A 12,195-nucleotide genomic window follows, 5' to 3' on the forward strand; every position below is an offset into this window, starting at 1 on the left:
AAAAGGAAAATTCTGTCATTAAAAAAGTACTCACCCACATGTTATTTGCTTTTTTGTATTCCAATACAAATATCTAAACATCCTTAAATCAAGATACATGAGATGCAACTCAAAATGCAAAATGAATACATGACGTCTTTATTTCCTGGAGGAATTATTAAAATTGTGATCTTATGGGTTATAAACTTGTTATTTATTCTTGTTTTAATCTTAAACCTTTTGATCAGCTTTACAGAAAACAAAGATTAATAAGAATAGACATCTGCTCTACAAAACAAGACCAACATACTAAGGAAGAGCATTACTTTTTTTGCATGGTACAGTAAAGGTTATTTTCATATATAAAAAGTTATGAGACCTCTTTAATTTTGTACTTTCAGATTTTGAAAATAGGTGTAAAAGTGTTGCTAATACAACTCATGGTATGTTCCCTAGACATTTACATTTTTATGTACAGTGTTCCCTTAATTTTATAGCTTGTATTTGATTTTTATTGCCTTTAAAGAGGTCTTTAAAATCGTCTTTATAAAACCTATAGATACCCTTTGTTTTGTTTTATTGGTTATATATAATGGCATGTTTTGTTTTGATATCACAGAACATCTCTGGTTAACTCCGTTCTAGAGAAAAAAATATTGTGAATCACTGATCCACGTCAGACAATTATGACAACTGTTGAGGTGTAACCATGTACTTCGTATTCTACTTGCTGCTGGGTTTCCAGTTTGGATTGAAGTGACTTTTTAAAGCCTCCCAGCATTTATAGTAGCTCTTATCAAGACGATGGCAGGTGTCTAATCCCCACTTGGTCACAGCCATGCTTAAGGATGACTCAAACATGAATGCCTGTCGGATACAGCATTATTTAGAACATCATCTAGGCTTTAACATGATGCATTTCAAAATGAAAAATTACCATAGTGCCCTGAGCAACTCTCTCTGGTTTGAGGACAGCTGTGCTGTTCTTCTCGAAGCAGTCGAAGTCAGGACCATGTGGAGTCATGATGCTGTGGAGACTGGCTCCTCCAGGCTGGAAACCCTCTTCCTTTGCTTCGTAGTGGCCTTTGATTAATCCCATAAACTCGCTCATGCAGTTCCCTTTTAGCATAGACAGAGGGCGCTCTTTAACCGCATGCAATTTCACATGGTTTCAAAACAAGTACAGTCTATGCTATCAACAACACAGACTTACTGTGGTAGTAAGGAGGCCGAAAGGTGTGATCAGCTACACCCCAGCGAGGGGGAAAGATGACAAAATCTGCAATGGCCACACCTGGACGTGTGGATTTTGCTGTCAAAACGGTGAAAATCGACGGATCCTGGAAATAAAAGATTCGGGTGATTTAATTAAAAGCGCAAATGTAGTGATTTTAAGACGTCAAATGAACCAAATTACTTACAGCGTGATCAAACGCCACACAGTTGATGACCATGAAGTTCTCCAGGTTGTATTTGTATGGGATGTAGTTTCCATGCCATGCGACCACATTAAATGGCGAAAAGTCCTATTTGAACACATTTAAAATGACAAAAACATGTTGTAATGGTAAACCACCTAATGAATTTCTGTAGGCTTTGAGTACACAATCAATAGTAATGCAAACGCGAAACACTAAAAAGTCCGATAAAAGAATGCCCTCAATAAAACGTTTTGTTTCGACGCTCTACTCCTGCACGTGAAATAGTAGGTTACGGGGAGAAGAAATGTTTTCGTTAAAAACCGCAATTTTATACGCACTTCGCTTGATAATGTTGCAGCAGACAGATTTTCAATGCTGCCTGCAAAATCAATATAATTCATTACAGCAGAGACTGCCTGCTGTCCTGACCCTCATGTGCCCTCCTAGAACCCACATGAACAAACACACACACCAAGTAAAATATCAGTCACAACTGTACACACAAACACAAACCCAGGGACTCGAACATTTCTGTTTTAACAGTTAGTCACACAAAGACTCTCTGTGCACCCCGGGGTTTCGGGGACCCCGAGGTTTGTAATCTCACAAGTATAACAGTTCTCAGAATAACTCTACCAGACTCTATTAAAATTAAGAAATCTAAAACTCATACACACAAAACGCAAACATATTTACCAGTCAAGCAAATAATGAGTTAATTTAAGTAATTTTAGCACTCAGCTGGAGGACAAAACAACAGGATAAGGCTGTACTTTCTCTTTCAAGATCCTTCAAGACCGTAAACCATTAAAGAGTATAGATGTGCTCTATCTGAATTATATTATTTTCTTCATTACAATGCGTGATACTGTCTCATGCTACTTTTTCGGACTCTGATTTGCTTCTGACAACCATAACAAGTCAATTATTCACTTGACAGGACATGGAAATAAATTCAGTACAGAATGATGCTTGAAATCTTGGTCTTATTAAAGACTTATCATGCATGGACAAATTGTACATTTACGTTCAGTGCCTTATTGATGTTAGTAATGGGAATTAATAATGACGCAATCATTGCACGGCACCTGTTGACATGAGAAGAGCTTTCCCTGGAACTTGTTGACAACGGTGTAACCTGTGGCTACAGTACGGTCCTCATACCAAGCCACAGGTGTTTGGAAGTCCCTAGGGTTTGCCAGTCCATTAGCCCCTGCAATGCAGAACCAAATTAATAGACTTCTCATAGCAGCTTATGGAAACAAAATAAACAAAATAAGAAATCGTGTTGTATATACCTATAGGACCCAGGTCTGGCAGCTCAAAATGGGCCCCAAACACCTCCAGAATGTATCCCCTGGTTTCTCTAAACACATCAACACTAAAACGCATCCCTTGCTGGAAAACATAGAAGAGTACATAATAAAAAAAAAGATTAATTAAAAAGTGCAATTTCTATGCTGTTTATTGGAATGTTGAATGCAAACATGAGTGTACAAAACCATTAAAAAAAAACTGATTTTACTAAAATAAAATAAAATGTCAACAAGGATGTATTAAATTAATCAAAATGACACTAAACACATACAACACTATTTCAAATAAGTACTGTTTTGAACATTCTGTTCAGCAGAGAAACCTGAAAAAAACTATCACTGAAAAAATATGCTGCACAAATGTTATTAACATTGATAATATGATGAAATTTCTGAAGTATTATGTGACAGTGAACACTAAAATATCTCATTAGCAACCTTGGTGTACATAAGATACATTTTAAACATTATTTTTTAAAGTATTTTTATTTGTTAGTTAGTTATTTATATTGTTAGTCCATTAAAAACTGTACTGACCCCAAACTTTAATATCTCATAGTTTTATAGATATTAAGAGTGACACCTGAATGACACAAATCTCATTGGGCTCCACCATCATCTTCCCAAATTCTGTAGTAATCAGGATTTCCCCTTGTTGAGGCACTAAAACACAAATTGAAATAATAATCAAAAGGTATAACAAGTAAAAACATCTATATTACGCATTAATCCTGAAAGATCATATAATATTACAAATGTAAAATTCCTGAAAAAAATGGCATGAATAACAAAACCACAAGCTTACCAATAAGGAAATCACCATCTGCGTTTTGGAAACATCTATGAAAAGAAAAGGTACCATCTTAAGACACACAGTACAGAGAACACAGGTCAAATCATTGGTGAGTTGAATCCAATTCAAACTGACTTGTCAATCATTGAAGAGTTACAGGTGTACATGTGGATGGCGATTCCATTACGAGATTTTGAATCTCCAGCTCCACAGACTGTATGTAGACCCTAGAAATATCAAACCGATGACAATGGGCATCACTGAGAATTATTGAAATATGAAGGCCATATGAGCAGTAAGTAAAAGGATTAAATTCTTTACCGATATGAAATCCACTTTTGTCTCAGAAGATTTGGGGATGATAAACGGCTTCCAGCGCAGCTGGTTGGGGTCAGGCTCCACTTCATTCCAGTTCTCTGTGAGATCTCCACAGCTCATCGGAGTGAAAGGCTTGTGGCGCACAGAGGGTAAAATGCGGTACAGCCAGCTATAACATAAAGGTTTAGGTAGGTTTAGGTATGATTGTTATGTTATGAATTATTATTATTATTTTTTATTCTATGTCCTACCTTCTCTTATTGGTTGACCGTGGGCATGTGAAGGCAGATCCAGAGAGTTGCTCAGCATATAAGCCATATGGACACACTTGTGGATTGTTCTATAAAACAATAAGCTAAACTGAGTGTTTGATGTGTAATGTTAATTGGTCAGGTAGGTGACAGAAATTCTGGTATCACCTGTCCCTCAGGTAGAGATCCTGGACAGCGAGAGTCCTCAGAGGCAAACTCATTTCCAAAACCGCTCATGTACTACAAACACAGTTATTTCAACAATATTGATTAGATAGGATTTTATTTTACTTTCAGAACAAACTAAGTGGCAAAATGTGATAGAACAGAAAAAAAAAAAACATAAGTAGCTGTGGATCCGAGCATCTCTCCATATCAGTGAGTGACAACAAATGTGCTTAGTCATGGTGCATCTGCAGATGTGTACAAAGCAGCTCTTAATTGCATAAATTGAAAACAAAATATATGAAAGGGTTCAACTCAGGAATTAAGATTTAACTTTAATTTAAGATTTCACCTGGAAACATATGACAGCATATGTTTCTTTTTGCCAGCAGTGTATCAATGTTTCTTTTTGCGAGTCCAGTGTAGTAGACTGTAAAATTCCTTTTAACCTTAGGCTTTTTTTTTTTTATACAACAAGAATAATCTGTTGAAAAAGCATGTATAACTTAAAGGTTATATGCAGCCGACATTTTATGTAACCTAGAGACTATATAAACTTCATCTGGGCAGCTGCAGATTCCAGTGATCTGATTGGCCAAATTGAAACGCCCCCCCAAATCCGCCTCTTGTAACGATGACTTGTAAAAACCATAGACTGTATGGTAAAAAAAAAAAAATCATTTTCATGAATCGGTTCTTTCGAACAGTTCGCTTCAAAGAATCGATTCATACAATTAATTGAGCGATGTCTCTGGAATTGTATAGGCCTATTACTTGTTCTAAAAAAACAAAACAACAACAACAACAAAACATACTTAATGGTTAAGTTTTATTAATTAGCCTATGGTGTTTGTAATGTCATGTGTGCCAGTTAAGTTTGTTGTTCAGTTCTATAATTCAGCTCATAAACTATAAAGTCTTATTTACATTAAACAACAAAAGAAATTCAGCTACATGTCCTAAATGTCCATTTGTGAACCGCTCTAGAAAAAGATACATGTTGTCCTGTTAACAAATATGGGTGAAATGCCTTTATCTATTTATTAATAAGATCCGACTCAAAAGAGAGAATCGGATCTTATGCTAATAGATTGTTTCGGTGAGTCAAATCTGTTTTTATACAGTCTATGCTTCAAACATAATAAACAAGCACTGTTTTTGCAGTTTGTTTATGTCTATGTTTATATGAAAGAAGACGTCTTTAACGAAAACTTTCTGTATCTGGAATAAGTTAGTGAACAACTGCATTACGATACACTTACAACAGACTCTGCAAATTTATTGAATTTGTAGTGTTTTATTTAGACAAGCATTCGTCCATGCAGTCCAAAGTGCACTTACCTTCAGACCAGCCATTGCTGCGTTATTTACTAATGCAGTTTGGTAAAAATCTATGTAAACTAAAAAAAAAAAAAAAATAGCTGCAACTTTGCACAGATGCACTTTCCTCAGAAGAGCTTCCTTTAACACTGGTCCCTTGAAACCGCTTGTACCGAGTATGCTCTGTTTGCAGCAGAAGACCGAGGGAGGAACTTGGGTCGTATTTACGTTTTTCTCAATATGGTTTTAATTAGACTCAGACACTGCTCGTGACGCAACCAGATCTGGGCAACGTGTTGGAGGGGAGGAGGAGAGGTTTGATGTACATGTTTAACAAATGTCAGTTCAGGCAAGATCTTAAAGTCCAATTCTCAGGTCATTAACAAATGCACGTAGTCTTATTTGTTTTTAAATATAAAAGAGAGCAAGGAATGTTTAGCTTTTTGGAAGTACGCTTCTGTACACATGTTGGCCCATTTGTTTGGATTTTTATCTCCAAGTTTACTCAGGGCTATTACCATTTTTGTGGAAATATTATCACAAAAGTTAAAGCTGCAGTAGGTAACTTTTGTAAAAAATATATTTTTTACATATTTGTTAAACCTGTCATTATGCCCTGACAGTAGAATATGAAACAGATAATCTGTGAAAAAATCAAGCTCCTCTGGCTCCTCCCAGTGGTCCTATTGCCATTTGCAGAAATACATCTCTCCCGCTAAGAAACAACCAATCAGAGCTGCGGTCCTTAACTTTGTTTGTGTTCAAAATGTAGAAAAATTTATATAATAAGCGAGTTCACCATGAATCCATTTTCCCATCCGTGTTTTTAGCTTGTCCTGAATCACTAGGGTGCACATATAATAAGTGTTTATATTCGGACTATTTTAGATTTCTTCGGGGGTACCGCGGCGGAGTAACCCAGTACCTTTGTGATTCTTCGAGAAGTAGTTCCGGCTACGATGTTCTTCCGCAAGCAGTTCTGTTTATTAACTGCTAGAGCGTCAAAAGTTACCGACTGCAGCTTTAATTTAAAAAATGTCTTCAAAATGTAAAATATATTTAAAACGAATACAATTACAAACAAATCTAGAAATACAAAGGCTAATGACAGGTGCTACATTTTCCCGTTTAACTACAGTAACTTATATAATTGCATTAAATACTATGAACAATTCTGTATAGTGCTTTGACCATCAAGAATTAACATCTTATGTTAAAAACCTTTTCCCTTTAAATACTTTGGTCAGTTCAAGATTTATTTATTTTGGAATTAAAAGAGTGTTTCATGTTATTCTTTATTGTTTATGTGGTCGAGGTTGATATAAGATTTAGAAAGTAATACGTATGAAATACTTTTTAGAGACAGCAGTTAGTAGTCTAATTACACTGTTGAAGTAGCTATTAATTAATTATGTTTTAAGACTAACACAACACTGGTCACAACCCTCTCTATCTTTCTAGTTTTATTTTTGTATTTATTATAAGATGTAGATGTTGTGTGGATGTAATATATCAGATTTAACAAGAAAACCTGCTGATGATCACCAGACTAAATCTATAAAGGAAATATGTAACTTGTAGATGCTTCATCCTGCACTTGCACTTAGAAGGCAAGAGCTGTTCAAATGCTGTAGTTTTTTTCCATAATTTAAACATAGCCAACAGGCCGTGCCATTATGAAGGTTTGTGCTTGGTTCCACAGTATGACACTGAACTTGGGCAACGGTCCAATTGTGCATTTCCTTCTGAGAAAATGAATAGGCGTAATAAAAAACAGAAAACAATATCACGTCGAACCAATTTGCCTCTTTCATTCCACACACTATTCCCTTTCGCTCATCTTTTGAGGAGTTGATGTGTTGGTGGGGTAAATTATGGCAATTCTCATGGTGAGGCGCAAATAAACTCAGAGCGGCAGAAGTAACTGTTCTCTACTGAAGCGTGCAGCTGTGCCGAGACCCCCGCTGGCAGGCCGTTTAGGTGCTGTGCTCAAGTCGAGAAAGACTAATGCCGGAAAATATCTCGACCCAGTCTGCGGAAATTGATCTGCTCCTCGGGGAAAAAATGACTGATTTTAATTTCGTCACGCCTTTCTCTCTCTCTCTCTCTCCCTCACCTTTCTTAAAGTAAGCCGCATTCTTCCACAGGCAATAGAGTGACAAAAGTGCCTCAAGATAGGTGCACAGATGAGCAAGAGTATTTTCTACAATATAGCCTTGATGTTCTCCCCACCCCCCTGGACAAACTACCATGTTGATGGACTTGAAATCAGTCCCCCACACATTCCATTCAGTGCAATTCACAATCACAGGATGCAAGGCAGTCTGTAAATCCTGGAAATTCAGGATAGATGGTAGAGCTACTGTGTATGGATTTTTGGAGGCACCCCAAACCGAGCCTGATGCATGAGCAAGTGTATGATTAATGTGCTTCCAAATGCTGCGTCCTGATCCCTCTCACCTCATGCTGCAGTTCCATTTACCGCTGAATAGATTTGCTGAGACACCCACTGTCCCCTTTTAAAATGAAGAGCAACTGGCCTTGTTAAAGGAGTCTCTCCAGTGGCTGTAATGTTATGCAAATGGTTTAATATGAAAATAAAGACAGTAGTGGCATGTTACGCTCTACCAGTTCAAGCCCCGGTGGATCCTCAAAGCCTTCACTAATGAGAGAGGGATTATTCTGGAGTCATTAAATGGTGCCCTCCCTGACATTTCCCCCCTCCTCCTGCGGTTATGCCCATTAATGCACTGTACACGGGCTTTAGAGATACGTTTTACCACCGGCTCCTGTTTTTTTACACATCAGAATGTCACTGAATAGCAAATTACATTCTCTTCCCACGGAGAAAATTGCTTTTGAATTGCTTAGTTATAAGGATTTTTTTATTTTTTATTTTTTTTTAGGAAAGGGGTGAAAACATGCAAAAACATAATCACTTGTGTTGCAAATCTCATTGGCAGTTGTTGCTGCTGGTCGCTCAGGAAATTTATTTAAGGAATTATGCAGAAATGCATACGTGTGTTTATGTTTGGACATGCATGCACAAAAACTGCACTTTTATTGACGACTTCTACTAGTGCATTAAGTATAATACAACTGACAATGTCGCACAAGCTAGACGAGCTAGCTATAATGGTTCAGATTTGGCAAGATAGCTTAGCACTAATTTCAAAGAACAGCAGGTATTCAGATAATATCTGTTGGATTCACAATTGCTGATACTGAACAACACCTGCCACAGTCTTAGAAATACAGTTCCTTTACTGGCAGTGATGTTTTCGTGAAGAACCTCTAACTTCCACTGAACCTTTGCACTGAACAAAAGGTTCTGTAAAATGGGAAAAGTTTCTTCAGATTAAAATGCCCTTCACAGAGAAAAAATTATCTTTAAAGATGGATTTACTGAAAGGTGCTTTGGGGAACCATAAATCTTTATGGCATCGCAGCAGAAAGGTTCTGTAAAGATATATGTTCTTTAGATTATTCAAATGCTTGTCGCTTAAAGAAAACAGTGTTTCTTTTAGGGACTGTTCACTGGAAGGTTCTTTGAGGAACCAAAAAAAATTCACCTACACTAAGAGCCTTAGAAGAAAAAAAATGTGGTTCCCCAGAGAACCTTTCGGCTCTTAAAAATTTTTTTTTCATAGTGTGTGGATCATTTTAATAGTCTGAATAACCTTTTTCCACTTTAAAGAACCTATTTTTAGCATCAGATGGGTTCTATGGATCTCAAAGGTTTTTTCTTTGACCTTCAAAAGCCTTTTGGAACCTTTATTTTTAAGAGTGACATGTTGCATCGAACTTTTTCTAAGCTCAAGGAGAAAATTTGGTTTGAGTTTTGTGAGTCAAAGAGAGAAAAACAAATAATTGATAAGTGAATGGCAGCCAAACTAGTGGATGACCCATTGATGTCTGCTGTAGCTTTTTGACCCTTTTAAATTCCTGTTGTTGTAAACAAGAATGAGACCGCGATGACCCTGAGGGACAGACCAAATTTACTGTTACAGCTTCCTAACCACAGGGACTCCAAGCACCAAGAAATGGAGGAGTAAGAAATCCAGTATAGATTGCATGGCTTCACTCGGCTCCCCATCATGCAGTTCAGAGCTGCAACCCAGGATCAAAACGTTTTTGTCTCTCCCACTAAATTGGTCTGGAGGGCTTGGAGAGCAGTCAGCTTCTACTAATGATGCCCTCCGATACATTCACATAAAATTCTTGGCCTCTTCACACACACACATTGCAGCCCATCACAAACAAAGCAAAATATCCCCTTTTATCACTGTCAGCCACCCCTGACCACTTCCAATCTACCAGCAACAGGGAAGCAAAACAAACATAACTATGGGAGCTAGAGTCCTGAAGGAGAAAAAGGAAGAGGGAAATAGAATAACTGGCCTCGTGTGGAGGCAGAGACTGGAGACAGGGACGGAGCTGGACTGAGCCAGAGGAGAGCTGTCACAGCAGACATTACCATCACAGCTGAACTCCAGAGAAGCATTCTCAGCAGCACGCAGGAAGCTAATTTCATTTGAGATGAAGTCTCTGATGAACTGCTGGCTGTTCTCCCCTATAAGTATCCACAGACCTCATTAACAATACCCTTCTGTTTGATGCTTTATCAGCATCCCCTGGTTCTGGCTGAATTGGGCATGCAAGCAAATTTTAGGCAAAGTTTAGGCCTACAGTGTAACACCAATTTAGGATTTTTCCAATTTTCTTTTGATGCCCTCCAGCTCCACTAGATGTCAGTAGAACCAATACAACACAGTGGTTTTGTAAAACTACTGTGCATTTGATCGCTTGTCACAACACTGCCATACATAAAAGTTTGATTGAATAAAAAAAAAAAAAAAAAAAAAAAAAACCTTATACATTCAATATAAGACGTGCATCTTGCATATATTTTTACATTATGAATTTCGTGACAATAAACGGTCTTTAATCTATAACAAACGGTAGGTCTACAAATATCAATAATATTTTAAAACAAAATTTTTAAGCTTTAAAAACTATAGGCTACTTCTACCAACATTGCTTTTATCAAGAATTTCTACCTTTTAAATTGATTTTTAATAACATTTTACTTTTTTTACGTTTAACAATCTCATACACAGGCCTACAATTTTTTTTTACTATCGAAAATATGTCCACCATAAAACATTTAAGTAATTTCTGAATGAAATTATTATGCTTTATTTTTATTTATGTTTAATAACTTAATAGATCGGGGTAAAAAAAAAAGTCTTATATAGACTCCTATGTTTAAAGATGGCAAAATATTAAAAGGCCTATATTACCTACTCCTTTCATGTTCTCCGGCTCTTGATAAAGCCCAACGAAATGCACGAAATTTATTTTCCTGCCGTTGAAACCCTCTTGATTACTTCTTTTATACGATCGTCTAAATGTCATTTATTTCCTTGTGTAGTTTTTTCCAAAATTTACATAAAACTCAGACAAGGTCAGATAGCAGCTAAGTCCCTAATTTACTCTAATCAACTTTCATTTGCATGGCTATATTTGCGAGCGTTATTGACGCTAACTGAATAAATGGACTTCTTCAAACTCAAGGGGAGAGGTTTTGATAAGCTCATGGGAGAAGAAGAATAATTTGCATGTATTACTTTGATTAACTTAATAAAGGATTGTCATACTTGAATTTACTTAGACATTTATATATTTTTTTCCCAAGAAGCAATCAATAAAGGGCAGAAACCACTCTCATCAGCGCACATCAACCCTCTTTACAGGCAAAAATAAATCAAATACAATTCCAGAAGGCCCTACACTTCTCCAGACCTAAACGATTATAAGATCGGAGAGGCAAGATTGTTTCAACTCATATTTGTGACCTTTCACCCAAATGCATTATTAAAGAAGTCATTCCACGCTTCACGTTCCACAAATCGATACGAATGCAAAGAATAATCTACAAAAAAATGACACTCCGTCAGACTTATTTGAAATTATTTTCATTTGAAAAAAAAAAAAACGTCCAAATCCGGCAAATCGCCCGCAACTGCATGTATGAGGCTACTGCACCGTAATATGAATTAGGGTTGGAGGGGCATGGGTCGTCAAACAAACCCAAAAAATACTTGAATCCTGAAATAATACAATGTTTTAATATGAGTAGGCTATTTATGTTCAAACTAATGTTCCAAAAGACGTTAAGTTACCTCAAAATCCGGGTACAAGAGTGCGCTAAATAACTGCCAGCGATTCGCGTGAGGAAGTTACCATAGCAACAGTGCGCCGCTCTGCCGCTTCTAGGTATGATCGTGCAAAATAGTAATAATAAAGAAGTATATAAAAATTTATTAAATTAATAAATAAAACCCACAATTGACCTACTGTAATTATTTACAGTTTTATTGACGCACCCACACGCGACGCTTTGAATATGAGCGTACAGAATGACATCACGTCAGGAGCTGATATCAAAAGAGCTAACTTACAAAAGTAAAAGCAGATATGTTTGTATTCAAAGTTAAAAAGTAGGCTAAAATAAATGAGGCTATTTCAGATGTATATCTTTAAATTCAGCTGACGATACTACATTAGGCTAGTGCTCTAACATAACACTTATAATTTACATTTAGCCTATAGTTTAACTAGAAAATAAC

At 36.7% G+C, this 12,195-nt stretch overlaps 1 protein-coding gene across 1 annotated transcript; it reads right to left on the reverse strand.

Annotated features, from left to right (window-relative positions):
* Nucleotides 1–39: 39 nt before the first annotated feature.
* LOC127946596 (homogentisate 1,2-dioxygenase-like) lies at nt 40–5,835 on the reverse strand. Its single transcript, XM_052543275.1, has 13 exons — nt 5,585–5,835; nt 4,247–4,318; nt 4,079–4,167; nt 3,831–3,996; nt 3,645–3,736; nt 3,522–3,556; nt 3,300–3,379; nt 2,699–2,798; nt 2,489–2,613; nt 1,401–1,505; nt 1,193–1,319; nt 917–1,098; nt 40–846 (listed from the first exon to the last, which is right to left on the reverse strand). The coding sequence occupies exons 1-13, from the start codon at nt 5,597–5,599 to the stop codon at nt 703–705; spliced, it is 1,332 nt and encodes a 443-aa protein (XP_052399235.1). The 5' UTR covers nt 5,600–5,835; the 3' UTR covers nt 40–702.
* Nucleotides 5,836–12,195: the final 6,360 nt, after the last annotated feature.

This window comes from Carassius gibelio, chromosome A24 (genome assembly GCF_023724105.1).
Source record: "Carassius gibelio isolate Cgi1373 ecotype wild population from Czech Republic chromosome A24, carGib1.2-hapl.c, whole genome shotgun sequence".
Taxonomy (NCBI): domain Eukaryota; kingdom Metazoa; phylum Chordata; class Actinopteri; order Cypriniformes; family Cyprinidae; genus Carassius; species Carassius gibelio.